The 26,845-nt window shown below is 37.7% G+C and overlaps 2 protein-coding genes, 1 long non-coding RNA gene and 1 pseudogene across 3 annotated transcripts in view; 3 read left to right on the top strand and 1 right to left on the bottom strand.

The window, feature by feature from the left end:
• Positions 1 to 9,110: 9,110 nt before the first annotated feature.
• UTP23 (UTP23 small subunit processome component) lies at positions 9,111 to 14,412 on the bottom strand. Its single transcript, XM_010972578.3, has 3 exons — positions 14,120 to 14,412; positions 13,048 to 13,222; positions 9,111 to 12,112 (listed from the first exon to the last, which is right to left on the bottom strand). Exons 1-3 carry the CDS (start codon positions 14,305 to 14,307, stop codon positions 11,729 to 11,731), a joined length of 747 nt encoding a protein of 248 aa, XP_010970880.1. The 5' UTR covers positions 14,308 to 14,412; the 3' UTR covers positions 9,111 to 11,728.
• A 20-nt stretch (positions 14,413 to 14,432) lies between these two features.
• LOC141575013 (uncharacterized) lies at positions 14,433 to 22,782 on the top strand. The gene is made up of 4 exons (XR_012502218.1): positions 14,433 to 14,665; positions 16,572 to 16,617; positions 16,788 to 16,850; positions 21,533 to 22,782. It is a non-coding gene; the product is annotated as an uncharacterized LOC141575013 (long non-coding RNA).
• A 2,514-nt stretch (positions 22,783 to 25,296) lies between these two features.
• LOC141575033 (small ribosomal subunit protein bS21m-like) lies at positions 25,297 to 25,988 on the top strand (annotated as a pseudogene).
• A 123-nt stretch (positions 25,989 to 26,111) lies between these two features.
• Positions 26,112 to 26,845, top strand: part of EIF3H (eukaryotic translation initiation factor 3 subunit H) — an 81,176-nt gene continuing 80,442 nt past the window's right edge. The window contains exon 1 of the mRNA XM_010972576.3: positions 26,112 to 26,269. Within this exon, the coding sequence (XP_010970878.1) occupies positions 26,138 to 26,269 (132 nt within the window). The 5' untranslated portion in view covers positions 26,112 to 26,137. The remainder of the gene's footprint in view (positions 26,270 to 26,845) is intronic.

Genomic DNA, 26,845 nt, shown 5'->3' with positions numbered 1-26,845 from the left:
AGTCTAGCCGCACATTAGAAACATGTGAGAAACATTCCATTTACACAAATGGCTGGATCCCCTGCCAGACTAAAGGAATATAAATCTCTAGGGTGGGGTTTGTTATTTATTGCTTTTACTATTTATTGTTTTTACTATTCCTCATGCACAGTAAGCTAAGAACTACTGTCCCACAGCATTTGCTTCTTGTGCTGATTGTATATAGACCTATTTCTGAACCCTTTTTCCTTTTTGGTTTTATCAGAGTTATTTTCTTCTGCTGCTTTCATTACTTCTCCAAAGTTGCCAGAAAAATCTCAAGATAGTCCAGAGTGTGTTCAGCCAGAACGTGGTAAGGACCAGGATACACAACGACAGGATATTATATCCAGAAAGATTAAACGACTTCCTCTCTGCAGTGAGAAATAATGAGGGATGTTATGAAATTGTCCTTTCAGGATGTTGGAGCAGAGTGTGTATCAGTGCAAAGGATAATGACATAGTAGGAAGGATACTGAATCAGGCAACACCTTTGAATGTGGTTGGATAAACCCTCCCTTATAATCAACCTTTCTTTTGGCTGACAGAGATGGAAAGGAAAGACACAGTGCATCTCTGTCGTCTAGGAATTAGCGATGACCTCTGGGAAACAAAGCTTCAGAATTGATGACGGGGCCCAGTGGGTAGCTGTGTATTGTAACCATACTTGTTCTAACAACTGGGTTTTATGTGCAACACACATGCATATGCACACAGTCCCTCTCCCTAGATGCCCCCCATACGCACATGTTGTCAGATTACCCCAATCAGAATAATTCATAACAGAGTGAAGAGAAAAGTAGTGAATAATTTTTAGAGACAGATGAAGTTAACAATATTTCAGTTAGGATACATATTTTGCCAAACATATTTCTAAATATTTCTTCCTTTTCACAAAAATGTAAGATTCTTTTTTCTAGCTACTTGTTATTTCCAAATGCCAAAGTGCTCAAGGAATAAAGTTTGGAGCAATGGATGTGCTACACTGGCCAGCCAAGTTAGACAGTCCGAATTTTGTCACACATAAAAGAAACAGTGTGATACTGACCATCATGAGTAAGGAAGATGCTGTTAGCGACCCTGTAATAGAGGTGATGATAATAGAGTTCATTTCATCCAATTCAATTTATTCATTCACTCACTCACTCACCGCAATACCATTTATTAAGCACCTAGGCACCACAAATGACATCAAGCACTACAAGAGAACAAGGATAAAATAAAATCATGTTCTTTGAACTTTAACCAAAGAAAAGCCAAGTGATGGCTCTAAATATCAAAATGTATTGTTTGAAGGAATGATGGGGCAACAGAAAAACCCAGAATTCATCAGGATCAAGGTTGCTACCAACCTGACCAGTTGTCTGGGCTCCCATCACCTTAAGGGGCCACAAATGTTGACAGTACATGGTAACAACAAACACAGGTCTTCTCAACACCCATGCTATTACTTGACAGTTTCCTTTCATGCCCTGCTCTTTCTGAATGTGGAAAACTAAGTGCCAGTACGAACATTATTATGTCTTATAACTAAACCACACCATGCTTGTGTTGCTTACAAAATGTAAAATATTTACCTGTGCTAATTCAGTTTTGGAGATTAAAATATTTCATTCCATAGGGATTCCCATTTTCACACCAACTTGAACAAAAGACGTTGTAAAATTGTTGTGCAAAGTGATGAGGATTTGAGAGATGTACCTTTTCAGCATTTACTACCTGTGGAAAGGTTGAGATCATTTGTAACATTTTGGCAACAGAAAGGAACAGAAGGCATCTGACTGCATCAGGGAGAGGACAGTGAGCCTTAGCAAGTTGGCAGAGAGCCACCTGGGCTAATTCATAGGAGAAAAAGAAATGAAACATTACCACCCAAATAGTTTGGTAGGATTTTTTTTTTCCTTTAAAGAAACTGGAAACAATTTATACTTTTAATTTTTTTCTTTAGCTGCCTCTTAAAATCATCTAAAATGCAGAAGTATATTTCTTTGGCCCACTTGGTTACATGACTAATTCATGAACAAGTATGCACTGTATACCTACTGTGTGCATATTTTTCATAAGTTTTATTGAGATATCATTTGCATAACACAATTCACCCATTTAAAGTGTACAAATTCAGAAAAATAAAGTACAAATTCAATGGTTTCCTATATTCACATTGTTGTACATCTAATCACCACTATCAATTGTAAAATATTTCATTACTCCAAAAATAAACCCTACACCCCTTACCCCCATCTGCCTGCCATTGCTCCCAGCCCCTATAGATTTGCCCATTTTTAACATTTCGTATAAATAGAATCATACCATATACGATCCTTTGTGATTGGTTTCTTTCACTTAGCATAATGCTTTCAAGGTTCATTCATGTTGTAGTATATTTCTTTTCATTGCCAAACAAATTGTATGGATATACTACATTTTGTTTATCCATTGATCAGTTGATGGGCATTTGGGCTGTCTCCACTTTTTGGTATTATGAATAATGTTGCTATGAATCTTTGTGTTCAAGTTTTGTGTGGACATAATGCTTTCATTTCTCTTGGGTATACACCTAGGAAAGGAATTCCCAGATAGTTAATTCTATGTTTAAGCGTTTGAGGAACTGCCAGACTGTTTACCAAAGCAGCTGCACCATTTTACACTCCCATCAGCAATGCATGTGGGTTCCAATTTCTCCACACCCTTGACAACACATGTTATTTTTGTCTATTTAATTATAACCATCCTAGTGGGTGTGAAATGGCATCTAATTTCCATTCGTCTTTTCACCTTCACAATAATTTTATTTGGAAGATTTTTGTAGAGGAGAGAAAGGTGTGAAACCTCCTTCTTTTATAACCTTTAAAGATTATCTTAATGCTTAGATATGATTTTTTTTGCCTGATCCCTCCTCACCTCTCTTTATATTTATAATATAATCTACCTCAATTTTTTTTTCTTTGATGAGGACTACCCCTTTTCCAATCTCCATCCATATAACTTGAGTAGAGCTGGTCCCTGTCCCCCTAGCCCAAGAACGAACACTTGAATCAGGTAACTAGAACCCTTGTCTTCGACCAGGGTCTAGTTGGGAGAGAAAAACTACACCAGTTAAGTGTACAAAGAGAATTTAATACAAACAGATATTAATTGGGTATCCAGTTGTTTACCAGGACACTAAACAGGTAAAAAGAGAACTCTAAGAATTCTGGAGGTAGCAACTGCAGGAAGCAGCTTCCGCCTTTAAAGCACGGAGAAGAAAAGGAAGAGGTTAGAATGATTAAAATAGAAGCGTAGAGAGGAGCCCTTGGGGCTGAAACCTCTAAGGAGGTAAACTCTAATCCATTGGTGCAGATGTCTCTCAGCTCAGAGGAGGGGCCCCATGGGTCTGACACCCAGACACATCTCATAAGAATGGGCTCTGGCCAGTTAGTGCTGGTGTCTGGTTCTCTACTGCAGGGAGAGGGGTGGAGGCAATAAAGCTGTTTCTGCAAGTGTTACAAATTGGATTTAGGGACCATAGGTAATAAACTGATGCAGCTTGAGTGAAGAAGTGACTCTCACAAGAACCTCAAGCAGTCAAGGAGTCTACAATAAGCTCACAGGAAGAAGCGTGTCCTTTCTTCTTCCATCCTCCTTCCAAGTCCTGCCTTAGTGCCCCTCACTGGCAGAATCTAAAAGAAAGCAGCTGCCAAAGAACTGTGGTTTGCAGAGTTCCAGCTCCAGCACCACAGTGTAGAGTGTGGACATGTGGGCTTGGGGCTGGCACAATCCACCATTTAGGCTACTCAGCATCCATGTGCATCCTTCTTTATACAGTTAAACTTTCATACTACCATTAAATACTCCCTGTTTCACCTAACGTGATGTGACTGTCCTTCGTACAAATGAAGGTATTCTCACTCTCTTCACAAAATGAGAAGATGCAAAATCCTAAGGGTCACTGTAGCTATCTCTAGGCTATGTTAATTACCCCTCAATTTCGATCTCAGTCCCAGCTGAAATTCTGTTATCTACAGATTAAATGGTAAAGTTAACCTCAAAAAAAAAAAATACTCTTTGATATAAATCACAGCAATATTTTTTTGGATCCTTCTCCTAAAGTAAAGGAAATAAAAGCAAAAATAAACAAATGGAGCTAATTAAGCTTAAAAGCTTTTTGTACAGCAAAAGAAACCATTTACAAAACAAAAAGATAACCTGAGTGGGAGAAAATATTTGCGAATGGTATAACTGATAGGGATTAATATCCAACATATATAAACAGTTCATACAACTCAGCATCAAGAAAACCAAACAACCTGATTAAAAAATGGACAGAAGTACCTGAATAGACATTTTTTCCAGAGGAAATGCAGATGGCCAACAGGCACATGAAAAGATGCTCATATTGCTTATCAGGGAAATGCAAGTCAAAACCACTGTAAGATGTCACCTCACACTTGTCAGAATGGCTGCCATCAAAAAGACCACAAATAACAAATGTTGACGAGGATGTAGAGAAAAGGGGAGCCCTCTGTTGGTGGGAATGTAAATTGGTGCAGCCATTATGGAAAACAGTATGGAAAAAAAACTAAAAATAGAAGTACCATATGACCCATCAATTCCAGTTCTGGGTATATATAAAAAAACAAAACCCAAAACACTAATTCAAAAAGAAACATGCACCCCCCCGTGTTCATAGCAGCATTATTTATAATAGCCAAGATATGCAAACAACCTAAGTGTTCACCAACAGATGAACAGATAAAGAAGATGTGATATATTACACAATGAATTATTACTCAGCCATGTAAAAGAATAAAATTTTGCCATTTGAAGCAACACGGATGGATTTGGAGGGCGTTATGCTAAGTGGAAAAAGTCAAGACAGAGAAAGACAATTACTGTAGTATATATCACTCATATGTAGTACCTAAAAAACACAACAAACTAGTGAATATAACAAAAAAGAAGCAGACTCACAGATACAGAGAACAAACTAGTGGTTACCAGTGGGGAGGTGGGGAGGGCAATATAGGGGGTGGGGGAGTGGGAGATACAAACTATTGGGTGTAAGATAAGCTACAAGGATGTATTGTACAACATGGTGAATACAGCCAATATTTTGTAATAACTGTAAACGGAGTGTAACCTTAAAAAATTGTATAAACAAAAATAAATAAAAATGCATATGAAGAGAAAAAACACTTGAATAAAATAATTAGGGAGAGAAGATAGTATATATATGAGTGTATAATTCTATTACATATATATCATATATATACATACACTTATGTATGTATAACATTTACATAATGTATGTGTACAAATGTATATATGTGTATACATATATGGATAGAAGCATAGCTACATATACACATAACAAAGAAAATATTCATAGCTGTTAGAAACATAATTTATTTAACTAGTCACAAGTCCATATTTGATATATTAAACTTCTTTCTTCCATTATTGTTTATTGCTGCATAACAAATTACTCCAAAACTTAATGGCTTAAAACAACATTTTTCTCACGTGGTTTCCATGGGTCAGGAATTCAGGATTGGCTTAACTGAGTGGTTCTGCCTCCCATGAAGTCACAGTCAAGATGTTTGCTGGGTTGCAGTCATCAGAAGGTTTGAGGATTAGAGAATTCACTTCCAAGACGGCTCACTCACGTTGCAAGTAAAGTGATGCTGGCTGTTGGCAGGAGGCTTCCTTTTCTCTCCACGTAGAATTCTCTAGAGCTTAAACAGCCTCACAATATAGGAGCTGGCTTCCCCCAAGAACAAGTGCTCCAAGAGAAAGCAAGATGGAAGCTACTATGTTTTTAGGACCTAGCTTCAGAAGTTACACACCATCATTTTCATAATATTGATATACTGGTTACATGAGTCAGCTCTATCCCGTGTGAAAGAGGACACACAGGCTCATATATACCAGGAGGTGAGACTATTTGGGCACCATCTTGGAGGCTGGCTATTCCACTACCCATTCTATGTTTCTTTTGACATCAGGCAGAACCTCAATTTGTTCTTTAATTGGTGAGGTAACACAAGCCTTCATTCCTGAAGTATATGAATACATAGTAGTTTTGCCTCCCTTTGTTTGCAGTAGTTTTTAATTAACATTTACTATCAGATATAGAAGCACCTAAGTAGCCTCTTAAAGACTCTCGTTGATTCCAGAAACAGCCCTCCCTACTCTTATCTTGTAGCAGCAATCCAATTTGCTAACTGAAATCAGGAGCAATCATCCTAGCCAGTATAGTAACTCTCTTTTTTGCCTGTTGGTTCAGAAGCATAAGAAACTCCCAGATGACCTGGTGACAGTCTCATCTTCCATATCACTGGAATTATTGCTGCACCCTTGGTAGAACATTTCTCCTTTGGGAACGATATTTCCAATCCAGCAGAGCTCAGTCATGGGGGAGGAAATAAAAATTCTCTGAGTGGCTTATAAGATGTAAAGGTGAGAAGAAGAGTACTTCCACTTCCATCCTTTTAAGTACAGGACCTGTGTATTCTAGGTATGGATGAGACGCACCACATGGTGGCCTCTGATTCAAAGCTTATCGTGCATCTTGCAAGAGAATACCCATCCTTTCAAGGTGCTGTCTCTAAACTGGCACTGTAAATAGTGACATACTAAAGCAAGACCATTTAATACCACAAATTCTTTGATCAGAAGCCGTGTTAGCAGAATACCATGATGGTAAATAAGGCATTTTGTTAAGTGATACTGATGGAAGCATTATAAGAAAGAAAAGAAAATCCATATACAGAATAGGCCCTGTTCCATTAAGGATAAATTTCAACTCCCTCCATGATGGAAAGGATCCAGTGTTACCAACCTGCCACCATATGGCTGACTGGTTCCTTTCCCCTCCCCACAAGGAACAGTGCCTAATTGTGAGCTCAGGGTTGTCTCTTTTCGGCACATTAGGCATTCAGCAGCAGTGCTAGCCAGGTTAGGTATGAAGACCATGCATAGTCTCCATTTCTGCCACTGTAACTACTTTGTTCACAGGCCCAATGAACAAGCACTCAATGGCAGGAAAAGAAGCTGACATCTACAGAAAGTGCCATTTTGACCACCTGATAATTGAGCCTCCTCTACAGTGAATGCCTGATGGATTTTTCACGTGGGACCCAAATATCTTCACACTCTGTGCCCATTCAGAAAGATCCATCCATATACCTCTTCACCAGACACTCTTCTAATCAATCTTCCAATCCCATACTTCCCAAGTCCCTAAGTTGACTAAGATGTTCGTAGCATTTGCTACTTCCTGCTCATCAAATTCAACCTGCACAATGTCATCAACGTCGGGGGTCAGTGTGACGTGTGGAATGTTAAGATGATCATGATCTCTGCAGACTTCATTATGGCTGAAGGCAAGTGTGCTAAATTAGCATAAGCCAGACTGTAATGGTGTACTATTGACCTTGTCAAAGAAAAGCAAACTGATTTTGGTGGTCATAGCAAATTGTTAAAAATTAGAGGAGAAAAAAAAAGCATTTTCCATACAAGGTGCCAGGAGCTGTGTTGATTTGTTCCAGCAAAGATATTATCTCTGGAAGAGGTTCTGCAAATTAGTCACCCTTGGATTAACATTAAAATAATCTAGTCATGCTTTAAGAACCATCTGCCTTCTATACAGACTAAACAGATGAGATGTGTTAAATGGAGATGAAGTTAAGAATCAACATTTCTGCATCATTCAAGTATTTAATGATGGTAGTAATCTCTGCATTTCCTCCAAAGAGATCCTATTCTTTTAGTTTACTACTCTGGCATGGAGAAATTCCAATAGCTGCCCTTTGGCTCTTCATACCCTAATGACCCTTATGTCCATAAATGAGAGCTAATATGGAGACACAACCAGATGCCTAGTATGTCTTTAGCAATTACACATTCTGGAATTGGAGGAAAAACACAGGTTGGGCTCATGGACCTGTGACTCAAACTTCGCATACAACACAACTTATCACCTGACCACCATAAACTTCCACTTTTAATGTTGGACCAGATGCATTTTGGGTCCCCAGCAATTAGCATCAATTCAGAGCCAGGGTCTAGTAATCCCCAAAAGGCCTGGGTATTTCTATTCCCCAAAGCACATTCACTCTAGAAAATGGCCACAGGTCCCTTGGGGGAAGGCTTAGAGGAAAACTTGTAGCAGTGCTTCCAGGGACCTTTCTCAAGGGAACCCAGCCTCCCCTTAAATTGAGGGGCTCTGGGCCTGTGAGCTGGTTTAGGTCTGAAAACTGGTTGAGAAGCTATGACTCTTTGTAGTAGACCTGCTCTTATTTTCACTTATTCAACAAATACGTATTGACACCTACTCCTAGTACACTTTATCATTAATATAAAGGAAAACCAATGACCTAGACAGATCTGACAAATAAGGTAATTAAGACTACCTGAAGTAGATTCATATCAAGTATAATTGGTAAGCCTCGTATTTTGAAATATTAGCTAATGAAGTCATCGTATTTTGAAATATTAGCTAATGGCAAAGATTTTTAAATAACTTATCTTTATCCTTTATATTTTTGTGTATACCTTAGAATGTACAGTAGTAAATTTATATAGTTGATAAATATACACATTATAGGTGTACACAAAAGCTTTTTACAGGCAAGGATGCATGATTAAATATTTGGAGGCCACTAATCTAAGATCATACGAGAAGTCAGTTCCTAAATTCAGTCCAGACACCTAATCTTTTGTCTTTATCCCCAAACAGTTTTGGATTTCAATATAGGTAGAGCTATACTAAGTTCTCACATTTTTTCATTTATATACATTTTCATTTACAACTAAGAATTCTTAAGCTATAGTTCAAGACATATTTTTAAAATATTTTAAAATATTCATTCTACCCATCCATGAAAACCTATTAATTAAACCTGTCAAGTCACAGCCATTCTGCCTTACCTAGATGCAGTCATAAAACAGTCTCTTAACTCTTAACTTTATGCATAAATAGAAGACAGGAAATCTTTTTGCTTTTGAAATTCAGTTGTTCTGAAATGACTTCTAGTTTTACTTTATATACTTATGGGAATAAAAAATGGCTGTAGGGCTTTGAAAATGCAGGAAATACAGAATCCTGCCCAAACACAACTGCAAACACTTTATTTTAAAGCGTTCAAAAAGGATAGCAGTTTTCAGAAATACTATTTGTTTTTAGTCTAGCAAACTTCAGAGTTGAAAAGCACGTGTGTTCCACTTTTATCCCCAACAAAGCAAGTAGCTACCATTTAAAGCAGATGTTCTGAACATTTTTTTCCAAACCACAAAATGGATTGATTGCCTGTGCATACTCCCAGGGCCCCCGTCTTCCCTAATTTGTATGGAGAAAACAGAGCAAGTAGTGCTAGCGATTTTCAGGGTGGTGGCAAAGGGTAGTATTCTTTAAAGAACTGAAGTACAAAGATATGAGATCCTTCTGTTAAATTTAAAGTAATTTTTACTGAGAAAATATATAAATGACTAATCCAAGTTGTAAGCTATTAAATGTTTTACAATGCATTTGTATTTTTGTGTTTTAATTTAAAAATTACTACTTCATAAAAATGAGATGACTTTTCCAGCTCTCCAGTGTAGGCTGTTAAACTAAATACAGGCAATCAGACAGCACTGAGTAAACATAAGCCTTGTTAAAAACACCTGTAATTTATGCATTTCAGCATACTGAAATGAAGGTCATCAGGGTACATTTCACTTGATTTATCACTTTGTCTACATTTGATCTGTTTCTTAACTCTGTCATTATTGACAAATGTTACTTCTCTTCACAGGAACTATAGAACTATATTCAGTTTTTCCCAGTACCTTTGCTTTTCTTTTAAAAAATATTCCTATCATAAATTTAAACCAGAATCATGAAATGACAGTAGGAACAATCATCTGGCTTGCCAAATACAGCCTGTCTGCTCTTCCCAGTGTAGGTAGAGCTAACGTTCCACTTTCCACCAAAAAAAGCAATTATGAATTCAACTGAGAATGACATTTCCATAGGAATAAATTTGAATTGTCTCATTTTTAAGAAAAATCACTTATTTTAGGCATAAGTAAGAACTTATTCATGAAATACTTCATACATGGCAATATTCTAAGGATACAAATTAAGAACCACTTTGAAAGTATCACTGCCAGCTCAAAGTCAGAAGCTACTGATTGCACTTCTGACAACTTTATACTTCAATCTTACACTGCAAAAACATTTCAACTTTGGCCTGATGAATAATTAAAATAATTGGGGAAGGAGCTGAAAAAGTCGTTTGATTATTTGATTCCTAATTGAACTGACCCTTTTGACATTTTAAAAATAACATATATAGCCAAACTGAAAGAGAATTATTTTGGAATTTTTGCTACTGAAGTTAACATTTACATCTAAAAAAATCCTCTTCTGTATTGGATAAATGGAACTCAAAAAAAGTAAAGGGATTTCTTTCCCCTAGGGCCTTATAAACAATTAAGAAGTTCTCAAGAGAAACTGAGTGAAATGATTTGTAACCAAGTATTCTTTACCTTGCTAGATTATCAGTGCAACAAATATGAGGTTAAACACATTGGATGAGCCTCAAAAAATGTACTTCCTACACACTCTATGCTCCACCACAGCAAAAGAGGAAACTAGGAAAGAGTAAAATGAAGAATCTAGGCTACAAAAGTGAGAGAGTAGATTCTCTGTATAAGGGCAGGATGCGCCTGGGTGAGAGCTGAGCAACATGCTTGGTGGAAAACCTTTCCACATTGGCAGACAGAGGGATGGCTCTAGAATTATCTCCAGGGATAAGGAATTACCTGATATTATCATATGAAAAATTATGAGATCCTTTCCAGAGTTACTGAAGAATGTGTCAAGATCAAGTCAGATGCTATAAGAAAATGAGGCCATTATTAACTTCCGAAATAACAGAAAAATATAAGAAATAAATTCAATCATAGCATGCTACTTTGTTCAGTACTAAATAAAGTTTATGGTCATCATAGTGAAAATGCTGAATTTGGGATGTATAAAGATTAAAATATTAACATATTGGAAAAATGGTGGAATAAAATAAGCAAGCAAATCTCTATTCTTTCTAGTAGGAAGTTAATAAATAATGGGTAGATCATAGGTAGCAGCATATTCATATTACCAGGAAATACAAAGGTAAACTCTGTAACAACTACATGAGTTGTAAGAGGAAGTTTCCTCTGTGAATATAAAAGGATTATCTGCTTTTTGTCATGAGTGTTTTGGTACTATTTGATTCTTTTTAAACTATTTGCATATAAGGTTGGAAGGAGAGACGCAGCAGTAAGACAGAAAGAGACAATGGTTTTACATTAAAAAGCCCACCCTGAAATTCACTAAGAAAAGTGAACAGGATCACATCAAAATTCATTCACTCTTTTTTAGTTTTAATTTTTTTGGGGTGAGGAGGTAATTAGGTTTCTTTACGTATTTTTAAATTATTCTTTAATTTTTATTTTCTTTTTTAGTGGAGGTACTGGGGATTGAACCCAGGACCTGTGCATGCTAAGCACGCACCCTACTGCTGAGCTATACCCTCCCTCTTATCCACTCTTTCTTTAAACAAATAATTTTATACAAAGGCTTGTGGGTCAATATTTACAATTACAAAAATAAGTTTACTCTTTTACCATAAATATTTCCACAGCTTCAAAAAGAAACTTATTTTTCATATTTGAATGTGTTTAAAAGTATCCAAAGGATTCATTATCCTTCTGCATTCTGCTTTTCAGAAAGTACTTTTGAAGTAGATCTGTTCCGGATTCTTTTTCTTTTTCTTTTCTTCTCAGAGGCAGATGAGTTTGTATCCGTTGCTTTTTTCTTTTTCTTCAAACAGCTAAGAGGATTGGGGCCTTTTATTTTCTTGCGCTTTTTTCTTCTTCTCTGTTCAGGGTCTTTTACTAAACCCCGTTCCTCCTTGAGGTGCTTGATGCTTTGTTTCTCATGCGCTGAGACAAGCTGACCTGACTCTACTGCTTTAACAAATGCAATTGTTTTTGGAGAAGGTTTGTCCAAAACTATAGTATTCTGAATAATAAACATGAGAGGAATTCCAGGCTTTTTCTTTACTTTCATAGACAAATTCTGATCCTATTAAAAAGAAAAACAGAATTATTTAGTTCAGATATGTCAATTAAATCAGATGCCTTAAGTAGATGTCTAAGAACTTAAAGAGGGCTATATTGAAAATAAAAGAGACCAGAGGTTTTACTCTGCAAATCAGTGTGTCAATAACAGGAGTATATTTATGATAAAGAAAGGAAGAGAAACATAAGAACTGGTGACAGTGTGAACTGGATTTATCAATATTCTATGTTGATCAGTATTCTAAGACCACAGACTTTCTAGGACCACGAATTACAAACTAATGCAAAGGTAAATATGTTAGGTGATATTCCTTGTTCCTACTCTTAGACAGGTTCAGAAAGGGTCAAGAATGCTCAAAGAGACTGAAGGAGTAGAAACAAAGTAGGAATCAGCTGACTCATTCTAGATTCAGCTCTGCTTCTGTGTAATTTTATAATTCCAAAACCATATTAAGCAAATCTAAATACACAAACTTCATTATTATCAACCCTGAGAATCTCTTTCCATGCTTCCCAATCTTTAAAAGCCTAAAACAGTTCCATATTGATAGTATGTTCTCAAATAATAGACTTTCTGATAAATAGTATGAAATACAGGAACATGAAAAAACATGTATAAACATAAAATGTAAAATCTTTGCTCCACTTACTTCCCTTCTAGAACCCTAAAACATATCACATCTCTATATCAATAATTTTTTATTTAAGAAAGGAAACTTCAGTAATTAAGAAGAAAATCAATATGCTTAAGGTTCTTATCTCAAATTCTCAAATGACAATTGCTTCTACTGACTACAAATTTAACTTGAAAGCCTGCATTTAAAAAAGTTGAAACACTTAAAACCACTTCCATGTAATTTTTTTCTAATGATAAATAGCTCCATATGAAGTATAAATAGAAATGGTTAAAACTGACTCCGGTTTTAAAAGTAGTATCACCTGTGTTGCCACAAAATAATGATGAGGATTTCCCTCTTCAACCATGGAAAGCAGACATTCTGATCCACTCACTGCACTCTTGAAATGGGGACAATTTCGAACCTGGCATTTTTGTGCAATCAGCTTTGCCCCATATAAGTCCTTTCCCAACGTTTCTAACTCTTTTAACACACACCTGAAAAAAGAAATATTATTAGCAACTCACAATTGTAATAGATGTACATCGGTTTTTCATATAAAGCAAGTATAAAAAACAACACTCAAACTGTACCATTACAATCTGAATTTGTCATATGTAGCCACAAATAATACAAGAATTATTTTACTCTTAAAAGACCTAGAAAATACATAGATTAAGTAGAAAGAAAAGAGTAACAGTTTAAATGTATCGAGCACTTACGATGCGCCAGGCTGAATGCTAACTGCTCTGCACATAAATTCTCGTTTAATCTCAAAACAGTCCTACAAAGTTGGGCATCTTACTTTAAAATTATCCTTGCTTTACAACACCTCATTCTGAAAGATCTCAAGTAACAATCCCAAATTCAAACTAAGAGGTGGTAGAGCTGAAATGTGAATCTAAATAATGTGACAGTAGATCCTTGCCACTACAGTGCTACATTCTTCAAGTACAAATCGGTTATACCTTCAAAATATTTTCAGTTCATAAGAGTAAACATTCTGAAGTCATCAGCTTGTTTCAAAATAATCACACCTTTCTTTCATTTTGCATTTTCATATTAATACAATGTTTTTCGAAGTGTCTTCTATATACTACCCATGTCAGAATAACAGTTTCTAACTGCTTTCTCAGCCCTAAATAGGAACCTCCTGTGGAGGAGTCAAATATTAGCATTTTAATAAGCCCGGTTGAATATCCGCTGGGCATCGTACTTTCTGCCCCACAAAGTAGCTACTCGCCCGCCCTCCTACGGGCCCCGCGGAGCTGTTAACTCTTCGTGGGCGGGGCGCTTTGCCCCTCGAGAGATCGCAGCGGAGGTCTATGAGCAGGGCCCTGCGTCTACCGCAACCACGGGACCGCCCGCGCCCCCCCCGGACCGGCCAGGCCCACCTGGTGGTGCACAGCTGAGTCTCCCCCATGAGGTAGCGCGGCAGCTGCTCCCGCAGCTGGATGCGGCCCCGCAGCGCCGCCTGACAGAAGGTGCCGTCCAGCAGTATCTGGTAGGGCTCGCGGACCCCGAAATTGTTGCGGAAGAAGCCAAGATGCTTCTTCGCGTGTTTCTGCCTCGTGATCTTCATTCCTGGCTTTCCCGGACAGAGGCCACGGGACCACGAAAGAGCAGCCAACGCCTCCCACAAGTCTCGCGAACTGCAATGCCGGCTTCCCCCGGAAATGAAGAGCCCTTGGCCCCGGAAGCAAACACCCCCACGTGCCGGACCTGGTTTTGGTCACGCCCCGACGAGCGCGCGCTTCACCGCGGTGCCCGCGCTTTAAGGCGCACGCCCTCGGGGGCGTAGCTTGCGCCCAAGCGGGAAAGCGAGTAGCGATTTCTCACGGAAGCGTACATGCGCAGTCATGGGCCGGATTGAAAGATTCTGCACACTGCGTCTAAAGCGTCATCTGCCAGGCAGCCTCTCAATAATCGGCGGTATGATGGTAATCAGTGGTATTATTGAGAGTTAATATTTTATAGACACAGTTCTAAGTAATTTACCCTATATTTTTGCCTTAATGTTAATAATTCTCAGGTGAGGGAAGGAAAGGGCCCAAACTATATTGGACGACAATGGGCGGGTTTGTGCTGGTTGCCTTGTTACAAGGAAGTTAGGCACATTTACTAAGGGCCCCTGGTTCTTTAGCGTCAGAACTATCGCTGGAACTCTGCCTTGAGTTCAGATGTTCCTGCCACCCCTTATAGGACTACCATCAGTAAAGAGATCAAAGTCAGGGCAAAAAGTCCCACTGTTCTGCATTTCTTCTTCTTAAGACCATTGTAAATCACTCACAAGGAATGTTTCAGAAGGGCTTCTCAAGAGCTTCATCTTCTCAGAGTCAGAATCCCTAAACTAGGGTCCTAATTCTTTCCCTAACCCAAGCCATTTAACCTTGAGCAACTCTCCAAGAAAGCTGGGTTCCACTTCCTAGTGTCAAATAGGTTGTCAGGCCTAGATTAATTCTAAGAACCCTTTTTATGCCTATAGTCTCTGAGGTAGGAAGACTGCATACTGGGCTAGTAACAGGAACGTACAAAGCTGACTGAAAGTTCAGAAATTACTTGGTCAACTTGATTAATCAAGAGAATGAATCAGAAGATTTTGAGTTCCCTAGTAGCTAATTGCCATGTATCCACTTCAATTCAAGGCAAAATAATCAAAGAATGGGGAGTATGGAATTTTGCATTTTCGGTCTGGCCTGGAATCTGTCCCAGATCTAGTTTTGGTGAAAGATTGAGGGAAAGAAATCAACTCAGAAAAGTAACTTACAAAGTAATTGAGATGTATTGTTTGCGTTTGGAGTTTTATTTGAAGATACAGGTTTATGAAATTGGAACTAGGATATTTTATAATGTTAACCCTGTCTTGATTCCCGGCACAACATCACTTAGATGGCTGCTTTCATTTAACTGAAAATAAATTTAGAAATTGGAAGCCATGTAGAGTTATTGTAGGACTGGATTCATGGTTCTTGAGTATAATCACTCACTACTTCCAATCTGAATACTCTCTTTATCCCTGTGTGCCAACACCCTACTCTGACTATACTCCCACCACAGACAGAGAAAATATACACTCCCAGCCTTGCAAAACACTTAAAACAATTTTAAAAATAGACTCACAGATTTATCTCCCAGCTCCATCCCATTGGCCATGTTTCACTAAGAAAAATGTGGTGCAGGACTAACTAGGGATTTAAATCATGCTCTAGTTTTTTTTTTTTTTTTAATTTATTAAACTACAGCATTTTTTCCCAAGCTCTTTGAATATGACAGTGTTGTTGGCACAACTGACCCTAATTTCACAAACAAAAAGAAGGTCTATGATGCTGATTATCAAATTTAAAACAGAATTTTCTAATATAGCACTATTCCTCAAAACATGATCCTAGGGCATGTAGAAAAGCTCTTAGTAACTTGTTTATTATGCCCATTTCTGACTGAAAACAATTATTGAAGGAGAGGGACACTATTCAGAGAGGAAGTGACATTTATTACAATCTCCCCAAGCTACTTATTATGCATATTAGTGTTCCTAAGGGACTGTTTGCAGTAAAGCATCACTGTTTACCCAATGGGATGTTTTTCACTAATTGGGCCACTGAATACTCCTATGTCTGATGCCAAATGGCCTAGTATTGGAAAATCAATATTTGGCCACAACCAAGACAGAAAACAAATATTGCCATTATTGGATGAACTATTTGGATATAACTTCAAATCTGAAATTTTACTTTGAAAATTATTATAATATCATTATTAAAATTTTAAATAGTCATTGAAAATATTTTTGACCTTATAGTGCAGAAACCTTAATGTCTCAGCATTGCTGCTATTTTGTTTTCTCAGGTCACTACACTGGACGTTTTCCAGGCCAAATAGACATGCAGTTGAGGTAGGTAGGGGATTAATTTACTTTTCTTTATTTTTTCATACTCTTCATATTCTTTATTACATCTGGATCAAAAATAATTTATAATATGATGTTGTACATGATTTTGAAGTTCTTTTTTCATGAAATTTTGATGAAGCCAAGTTGACATGAAAATGATTTATTCTTGCAAGGTATGACTAATTCCCAAACAAGACTTTTCATGAAAGATTCATGACCTAAATGGAAGTAAATAGGTAAGTATTAAATATAATTAATAAAGGTTATTTTGTTTAATTTCATAAATGGTAGTATACCAAATAATTCAGCAAAGATATCTATTGTAATATTATTCTGCCTTATATTCATATTTAAATATTTATAAACATTTGTTAACATCCATTAGCTCCAAAAGAATGCAACATTCTTTCTAATGTTACCCAGCTAACATAGTCTTTAAATAAATAATTTCCCTAAATAAATCACTTAGAACAACTTAGGTAAAATGGTTTGTATTGAGGGCCTATTAGTCCTTCCCTAAGATCCCCTAGGATAAATTCTACCTGGGACTTTCTTACTGTGAATTTTTATGTATAGAGGAATGTCTTAGGAAGGTTGGTTTTTAAAGAACATTTTTTATAGTATTCAAATTAAAAAATAACACACACCTGTTATAACAAGAGGAACAATGGAACAACACAAAGATATTCATCTCCTCTTCCTTGACCAGATAACACATGTTAACCTACTGTGTACCCTTCAGTAATTTTTTTCATAGTCATATGCTTATTTGCATGTGTACGTAGTGATTTTTGTCACTCTATGTTATTCAAAATGGAATCATATTTTATCACTTCTATACATTTTGCTTTTCTCACCCAATAATCCTTGTGGAAATTCTCCCTCCGCACACACACTCCAAGTCAGTTGGCATAGCTCTCATTCATTATTTTTAATGTCTGTGTGAAATTTCTCACAAAATCAACACATTTAATACAATGGATATGGAACAGACTGTGAATTGACATTCAATATCTCTTCTCTTTCCTTTAGTAATAGAACCCCAATTTTATTCTGGTCAATAATGTCCCAGAGAAGAGAATCCATCACCCAGTCTTCTGTGTGTTTCAGTAGTCACGATTAAGTTTTAGCCAAGGATAGGTAAGTTTAAGTGTTACAAGGGACCTCTCGGAAAGCTGCTTAAAGAAGTTGACCTAACTTGGTGGTGGGCACTTTTGTTTTTTTTCCATCACCTTTCTTCCCACTCCTTGGAATTTGGATGTGATGAAGGGAACACTAGCAGCCTATTTTAGACCAGGAGGTAAGTTTGAGGATGGAGGCCATATGCTAAGCTAGCAAAGTAGATAAGAGAACGAGTCTCAGCCATCAGTGACTATGAAACTGCCTTTCCAAATCTAGGGTTTCTACCTCTGGGTTAGTTTTACATGAGAAGAAAAATAAACTTCTCTTTTAGTTTAAAGAATATTATTTTTGATTTCTTTTCATTTTTTGAGGCTTTACTTTTTTTTAGAGCAGTATTAGGTTTACAACAAAATTGAAAGAAAGAAGCAGAGACTTTCCGTGTAGCCCCTGTCTCCACACATGAATAGCCCTCCCCATTGTCAACATCACTCACCAGAATGGTACTTTTTTTTAAACTAAGAATGCAGCTACATTGACACATTGTTTCTTTTATATGCAGCCAAACCCAATCCCAATTGTTAGAGTGAGTTAAAACTACCTGCCAGAGTTAGAGAATTTTATATTGGCAGATGCTTTTGATAAAACTTTGATGTTGGTTAGTGTTTGCCAATACAATTGCCCTTTCTTTGAATAAGTTCAAAATCCTAGTTTATAAGTTTTCTGTGAAAGGTAAAATACCTTTTCAAAGGAAAATAAACTAAATCCTTTTTACATACTATAGAAGCTAAATTGACATTTGTTTCTTTTGAAAGTATAAACAATTTGATTTGAACTGGGAATGTCAGCAGGATGTATCTCTTGTTTGGAAAAGTTAGTTAAATATGAAGAACCTCAGTGACTTGGGCAAGAAACATCAAGGAAATGTTAGTGTCACCCAGCTGTCAATTAAAGAAAGCAAGCAGAATTTCTGTCTGTAGGCTCAGCTAGTACCAGTGAGCTCTTCCTCCAGGGTAAATGACAAAGGAGAAACTGTCTCTTAGAAAAAAAATTTCAAGGGATTTCTCTGTCAAGGATATTTCTAAACCAGACAGTATTCACTATTGGTTATCAGATAACTGGTGTCAGATGGCTGTAAAATTAGACTAGCAAATTTGCTTGCTGTAATAGTTTATTTGAATGAAATTATACAGGGAACAAATACTGCCATGTGATATAAGTTGAAGGGAACTCAGTATTTCACAATAACAGATCTGAATAGTGTTCTCCGTTGGGATTTTACTACAAAATGTTCAGTGGTATTAATTACAGTAGTAAAAACATACAGTGGTAGAGAAAAGCAAAAAGTTAAAAAGTGGTAGCAATGTGCAGAATGTTTTACTTTGATACATACATAAGAAAATGCCATTTGAAATTTAATTAAATCGTAACTGAAATTGGTAGAGAATTTTATGCTCTATGGGGTCATTCATTTTTAACCTATCAAAGCGTTTTAGAAGATTAATGAATCCTTATAAAATTACTCTGTGGAAGCAAATATTATTACTGTTACTTAAAGGAGTTTAAACATTGAAAATTATGTCAGCTTATGGCATTAAAAAGATTTTCTAAAAACACTATTTATTTATATTGAACAAAATGTTGAAGACAACCCTTTCACTCATGGTTTCGTATATATTTTTAAGCAGCAGGAGGACTTCAGGGCAGAAACTTTACTTCTGGTGGCAAGAAATTAAAGGCTTTCAATAATTCAGTGGAATATTATTTCAAAGTCATGTATTTATAATTGAACTACACCAATACAAGATATTAATTACATGATATTATACAAAATAAAAGTTGCACTTAGAATCTGCGTAAATGTTTTCAGTGCAAGATCACTTTCTCTTAATATTAGTTGGTAAGTCATAAATCAAAATACTGGGATGAGAAGATCAAATGTCTTTTTAAAAATTATTATTATTTTAGCAAACATGTACAAAATACCCACATGCTGGGTTATATGTATAATTGAGTATTATTTTCTTTATATTGGCTCTCTCTTTAACCTCTCCATTGTGACTTTTCATAATACTGAACAAATCACTTACCTCTTCAAAGTATAACCTCACATAGTCTCATTTCACATATGTACACAGAAGAGGCATATGACTTAAATTGTTCCCAGACTACAGAGAAGGATCTTTTTTTCTCTCTGGGGGAGAGGTTTTCTTTTTCTTACAAAAAACATAAAAAAAGAAGTGTGTTATGTCCTTTGCTACTGGCAGCTATTTTGAGGTTAGGAGGAGAGCTAGCCAGTAAAACATGGCAGAAGGCAGAATCAAGAGATTCATAAAAATATAAAACTGGCATCATTATGCTGCTTCATTTGGAGTATGCCCCCTCGAGACATTTAGTTATGTCGTAGAATACATTTCCTTTTTGTTGAAAATAATTTAAATTGTTTCTTGTTTCCTTGTTCGTTTTTGGTTGTTGATAGCCCACAGCATCCCAACTGATGGAGTATTTGTTGAATCTAGGCAACAAATTATATTTTAAAATGAAAAATGATTGTATTACCTGTATAAAACCTTGCTCTAAAGAGATTTAAGATGTTCCGCGTGTCTTGTTTTATCCTAGACACTATTGTGAAGAGGCTGGGATACAGAACTAAGTGTTGCTATTAGCTGCTTTCATCTATCTCCCAAAGTCATCTTTTCCATTCTAGTTAAATATTAAGCAAAGTGTTTACTGTTTTAAGCCAAATGATTTCCTTTGGCCAAATGAATACTTGTGGACTTCTGAGAAGTGTACTAATTTAATCCAGAACTTTAATTTGCCCTATTTATGTGTTGTTTCACCTGGCTTTGCTTATGGCTAATTTTTACGTCTCAGACCTTGTCCAGGAATTATTGATGGCACCACATATTCTTTTGAGGAGGAGGAGATGGGACAGCTATTGCCCTTTCCTCCCATTTGCAGAGAGTAGGGAGTTTCTGATCCCTTCCTTATGGAATGTTGGAAGATAGACTTCCTGTTTCTCTCTATATCCTGTTACTTATGACTCCCTAAGATGGACAGGCTAATCTGATGTTTGGGGAGATCCCACAGCCACCCCGTAGTGGTATCTCCTTCTCCAGGAGAAAAAAGATCTTTGTATTCCTTTCCTAGAAAGTAATCTGCCCAGAAGAGATAAGAACCTACACACCTTACAGGCTCTTGCTGAAAACTTTGATTGAAGCAAGATGCTTCCTTGCTTCCTTTGTTTCTAATGGGTACTAAAGAAGGACCGCCCCTTGGTTACGTGTCGTGAATGTACAGTTACTTTCCAGAGGGGCAGTAAATAGAAAGGTCAGATTACTTTCTACCCACTTCCTTCGTACCAAGGCTGAAACAAATGCTGAATTGGTCTTATAGAGGTTGCCTGTGAGCCCTGAGCTCAGCTCAGGCCCAAGACTGTCAAAATGCTCAGAGGAACCTTGCCTTCCATAGAGGTCTGGAAGAAGGCAACAACTGAAAAAGAATAAATTGATATATAAAAAAATCCTTTGGTTCATCTGAATACTGAATAGGAATAAAGGGACATTTTAGGAAATTCTTTGGCTCATCTTTGGTGCCTTGACTCCTATTTTATTGCATTGAAAAGGATTTAAGTAAGTCTTAGCCAAGTGATGGAAAAACAGCTCCAGTACTGGCGGGGTCTATGGCATGGACTGGTCACAGTCTGACATTCACTGGGCTGTGTTTTCCTAGTGGGTTGAGTTACATGCCACAAAAGCAGAACTAGTCAGACTGTTTATTTTTTCATTTTTTCACTCAGGTATGGCAGGCTATCCTCTGCTTCCTGTCCCCATGCGGTAATCACCCATGGACAGAGCCCACAGCTTGCTTTGGAAGGCCCTCACCAACTTCTCTTTTTGCCTCTGACTAAACTTGAAATATTTCCAGAAAATATAGAAGTATGCTAAAAAACTTTAGTTCCTGTGACAGAGAGAATGAAAAACATACTGTTGGGAATACAGGGTAAATTAATTTTATCTAGTATATGAATATCCGCAGTGAAATTAAGACCCACAATATCACACTGCCTTTTGGAGGAGGGCAAAAATACAATTTAATGATTGTGAGCAACCTTCTTTGAGTGACCAAATATATTCGGAATCCTAGTATTTAATTTCTTCTGCATGTTTCAGGTTTATTTTGCTCTTATTCTTCTAGGATCTTGAAGAAGCAGCTTAGGTTATTGATCTGAGAAATGTTATTTTTCCTCTTTTACAATGTACACATTTGGCTATAAATTCACCTCTCAGTACTGAGGCAGCTGTGTCCCACCAATTTTGACATTTTATATTCTCATATTCATTCAGTTTAATGTGCATGTGTTTTAAAATTTCCTTTAAGACTACCTCCTTGATCCATGGGTTATTAGAAGTGTGTTTTATAGCTCCCAAGTATTTAGAAACTTTCCTGTTACCTTTATGTTTTGACTTTATTTTGAATCCACAGTGGTTGGAGAACATACGCTGAATGATTTCAATTATTTTAAATTTGTTGAGTTTAATTCATGACTCAGGATATGATCTGTCTGTTCCATGGCCACTTGACAGTGTATATCCTGTTGTTTCGGGGTGCGGGGTGGAATGTTTTATAAATGTTGGTTAGATCCTGTTGATTCATGGTGTTGCTGAATTGCTTTTTTTCCTTGCTGATTTTCTCTCTGGTTGTTCTCTCAATTGTTAAGAGGGGAGTTGACACCTCTAACTATGACTGTGGGTGTGTCTATTTGTCTTTTGAGCTCTATCGGTTTTTTCTTGAGATAAGTTCAGCTTTGTTGCTAGGACATACACATTTAGAATTGCTATGTGGTTTTGGTGATTGACCATTTTATCATTATATAATATTTCCCTCTGTTTCTGGTGATTCTCTTAAGCTCTGAATTCTCCTTTATCTGATATTAATACAGCCAGTCTTGCTTTCTTTTGGTTAATGTTTGCATGATATATTTTCCCATCACTGTACTGTCAATATGCCTATATCATTATATTTGAAATGAATTTCTGTTAGACAGCCTATGGTTAGGTTGTTTTTATCCATTCTACTAATGTTTTTTTAATCCATTTCGCCAATTGTTGTTTTTTTAATTGGTGTATTTAGACCATTTATATTAATCTAGTTATTGATATATTTAGATTTAAGACTGCCATTTCATTTTTTTCCCTATTAATTCTCTCTGTTTTTATTTGTTTTCTTTTTATTACATTCTTGTGGGTTATTTGAATATTCTTTAGAATTTCATATTGACTTATCTATGGTATTTTTGAGTGTATCCCTTTGTAAAGCATTTTTAGTGGTTCCTCTAGGTATTAGATAAAAATAACTTATCAGAGTTTACTGTTAAGTCATTTTACCAGTTCAAGTGACTTATAGAAGCCTGTCTTCCCTATATGTCAGTAGTTTGTTATACTTTCTAAAGTCCACATATAAATGATATACTACAGTATTTGTCATTCTCTCTCTGACTTATTTCACTTAGCATAATGCCCTCCAAATCCATCCATGTTGCTGCAAATGGCAAAATTTCATTCTTTTATATGGCTGTGTAATCCATTGTGTATATATAACACATCTTCTTTATCCACTCATCTATTGATGGATGCTCAGGTTGCTTCCATAGCTTGGCTATTGTAAATAATTCTGCTATGAACATTGGGGTCAATGTATCTTTTCAAATTAGTGTTTTTTTTGTTTTTTTTTTTTGTTTTTTTGATATATACCAGGAGGGGAATTTCTGGGTCACATGGTATTTCTATTTTTAGGTTTTTGATAGACCTGCATAATGTTTTCCATAGTGGCTGCACCGATTTACATTCCCACCACCAGTGTACAAGGGTTTCCTTTCCTCCACATCCTTGCCAACATTTGGTATTGTGCAGAACTCTGAATCTTGAGACTTTTTGTTTTACCTAGCTTCCTCTGACACAGCTCTGGCAATGGAAAGAGAAGGGAGTCTTTCTCGTTACTGCCCCATGAGGGTACAAATAGAAGTTCTACATTCAGCCTACTGGCTCCCCTGAGAGTAGGACTAGTTCCTTGTTACTGCTGGAGTATGGGAGTTCCCGCTCCCGTGAGTCCTGAACTTACACCTCTTGGATGGGAGGGGTAGGAATGCTTTATTACCGCTCTTCTTGTTTCCTTCACTGGCATTAGGAATGGGTGGCATCATGAGCAGCCATGGTGAAATCCTTAGTATCCACTAGGCCTTCTCTGACATCACTCTATTGAGGGATAAAGTGGATGCCTTATTACTGTCTGGTAAGGGTGAAACTTCAAGACCACCAATAGTTTCCACTGACTGTGCAGGGAACAGACTTTTGTCAGAGCTCTTTTTATCTGTGCCTGATGTTTTCAGGTCACTGGACACCAGCTTCAAGTCTGTGATACATATGGCAAATAGAAACTGGGAAATCACCGCTGTGTTGTTCCTTGGTTCCCAACATCCCTAAAGCAGTCTTTCTCCTTTTCTCCACCTTGTAGAGTCTTCTTATGTTTCTTTTATATATAATGTCTAGGGATTTAGTTGTACTTATCGGGAGGAATAGGAAAAATACTTCTCCTTCATCTTCCCAAAAGAAGTCTGGATATTGAATATATTTTTATTATGGAGCCTACAGGAGTTTTCAACAGACCAGAGGTAGGGTGTGAGGGAAACAGAGGAGTCAAAGGTGACCCCATAGGTTTTGGTTTTATCAACTAGAAGAATAGAGTTGTCATCAAATGAGATGGGAAAGACTGTGGGAAGAACTTTTTTTTTGAGGGGAGGTGGTATTTTGAGCTTAGTTTTTGAAAGGTTAAGTTAGAGGGGTCTATGGGACATTTAGTGGAGATGTTGAATAGATAGATGGACATGCTGGTGTGGAGTTCAGTGGAGAGGTCTGGGAAATATAAACTGGGAATCATCAGCATATGCATGATGAGCCTTGAGACAGGGAGTAAAGACAAGGGAACAAAGATGTACAAGGACTGAAATTTGGTGCTATTCAGTGTTTTAAAATTTGGCAAAGGTAACGAAATCAGCAAAAGTTACTGAGAAGAAAGGAGCAGCCAGTGAGATAGGAAGGAAGCCAGGAATCTAAGTGAAGGAAGTGTCATTCCTTCTAGACCTTTTCTAGTTAGAGTGATCATATTGATTTCCTTTTTAAAATTCTACTTCTTGGCCTCTCTCTCTCTATTTGTACCTTTTGGCTCTGGGATATTGCATGCAAAGGGCCCATATACACTGCCTTGGGTCAGATTACAAGAACCTCATGTAGTGTGATTAGCATACATGACTAGAAAACCTTAGTGGGATATTTCCAGGGACAAAACATGCAAAGAACTTTTAAACAAACTGCAGTACTGGCTGACTATTAATCAACAGAATGATGTTAGAGAAATCATGCTGCAATTTCCTAATATGTAACGGGAGTTAGTATAGCTCTTCACAGTTTACAAGATAGGGAATGGAGATTAGTTTAAAAAAATTCGAAAAGAAAGGGATCGACTGGACGCTGAGGGGTGAGAGGTCCTGCAGACTGAAGACTTAAATCCAAGGTCATGGCAAAACATCTGAAGTTCATTGCCAGTACTGTGATAGTACGGAAAGGGAACGTGGAAGGTGCATACAGGACCCTAAAGAGGCTTCTTTATGAATTCGGAAAATTCGAACCATGTGGCTGGGATTGTCTGGGAAAGCAGTGCAAGAAGTCTATGGTTGGAAAAAGCCAGCTTGGGTGTCTTTGCCACGGATGGGGTCACTGAGGACATAAAGCGACGGCGGTACTAGGAGAAGCCTTGCCGTTGGCAACTAGGGAAAGCTATGAAATCTGCGGGCAAATCTACAACACTGTAGTGGCTCGCAAGATCAACTTCTTGATGCGAAAGAATCGGGCAAACTTATGGCAGGGCTACTGAGGCCTGTGGATAGGAAGCCCAGTATGAAAACCCTTCTCCAGTTGTCTCCACCTCTTTTCTTTCTCCAACCCCATTTTCTCTTACCTTTCTTACAATAAACTCAATCGCATACATCTAAAAAAAAATTAGAAATGAAAGCATTTTTACGAATGAGATGCTACATAAATGTATCATGCTATTGTCATCAACTGCCGAGTGGAGACCGACTAAACATTAAGAGGAAAACATTTTAAAATGTCTTGTTTTTCTTGACGCATTCAACAGCAAGGAAGCCACAAACGCACAATACACATGCGCAAAGATTCCACTAGCGAAGAAGGTGAGCCTGGAAAAGAGAAGGGAGGCGGGGTCTTCCCCGTCAATCTTGCCTTCCAGCCCCGCCCCTCAAACGCCGGACTGCGCGTGACGTCACGCGAAGCTTATACTTCCGCTTCCGGTTACTCACGTTTCTCTCTTTTCCTGTCCGGCTGGAAAGATGGCGTCCCGCAAGGAAGGCACCGGCTCTGCCGCCACCTCTTCCAGCTCCACCACCGGCGCTTCAGGGAAAGGCAAAAGCAAAGGCGGGTCCGGAGATTCGGCCGTGAAGCAAGTGCAGATAGATGGCTTGGTGAGTGGGGTTCCGTCTCCTCAGGCCCACGTGGGGAGCGCAGTTCCCAGTCGGGTCCCGCCAGACGCTGTTCCCGGCGGCCTCCCGTGTGGACTTGCTGAGGCTGGGTCAGGGTTTTTCCCTAAAACCCTCTTTCTTCATTTTCACTTTTTGTTCGTGAGACGCCGAAACCTTTTTTGCCGTTTCATGGGAGAGTGGAGGGCTGAGAAAGGGGACCTAGGCTAGGAGTATGTGGGACAGATTCTTGGAGTCTTGAGATGCCTGAGAGAGGGTCTGTGGAGAATGACTCTTCAGGGAGACGAGTAGGTGACGGAGGTGTCGAAAAGGATCTAGGACTCGGGCTTTTGGAAGGGGAGAGTAAGGTTAACTTTAGTGCTTCCCTGCTGGGATCTGACATCTGTAAATCCCCAAGTGGAGATTTACTTTGTATCTACTTTTGAGCCTGTGGTTCAGCGCTTTACCTGAAACTACTTAATTACAATAAACGTTTTTTTATGTTGGCTTCTCCTTTCCTCATCTGGGAACATTGGAATGCCTCAGGATTTGGGTTTAGATCTCCTTCTACCTGGTCTCTGC

The sequence above is a fragment of the Camelus bactrianus genome, chromosome 25, assembly GCF_048773025.1.
Source record: "Camelus bactrianus isolate YW-2024 breed Bactrian camel chromosome 25, ASM4877302v1, whole genome shotgun sequence".
Taxonomy (NCBI): Eukaryota; Metazoa; Chordata; class Mammalia; order Artiodactyla; family Camelidae; genus Camelus; species Camelus bactrianus.
Note: the sequence above shows the minus strand (reverse complement) of the source record. Positions and strands in the feature narration are given on the sequence as shown.

Bases quoted from the DNA above. Each gene is read 5' to 3' on its own strand.
- UTP23 (XM_010972578.3), bottom strand. From the start codon at position 14,307: ATGAAGATCACGAGGCAGAAACACGCGAAGAAGCATCTTGGCTTCTTC. The intron at 13,223-14,119 runs GTGGGCCTGGCC...TTCTTTTTTCAG, and splicing joins ACTCAGCTGTGCACCACCAG to GTGTGTGTTAAAAGAGTTAG. The intron at 12,113-13,047 runs GTGATACTACTT...TCTTTTTAATAG, and splicing joins ATTATTTTGTGGCAACACAG to GATCAGAATTTGTCTATGAA.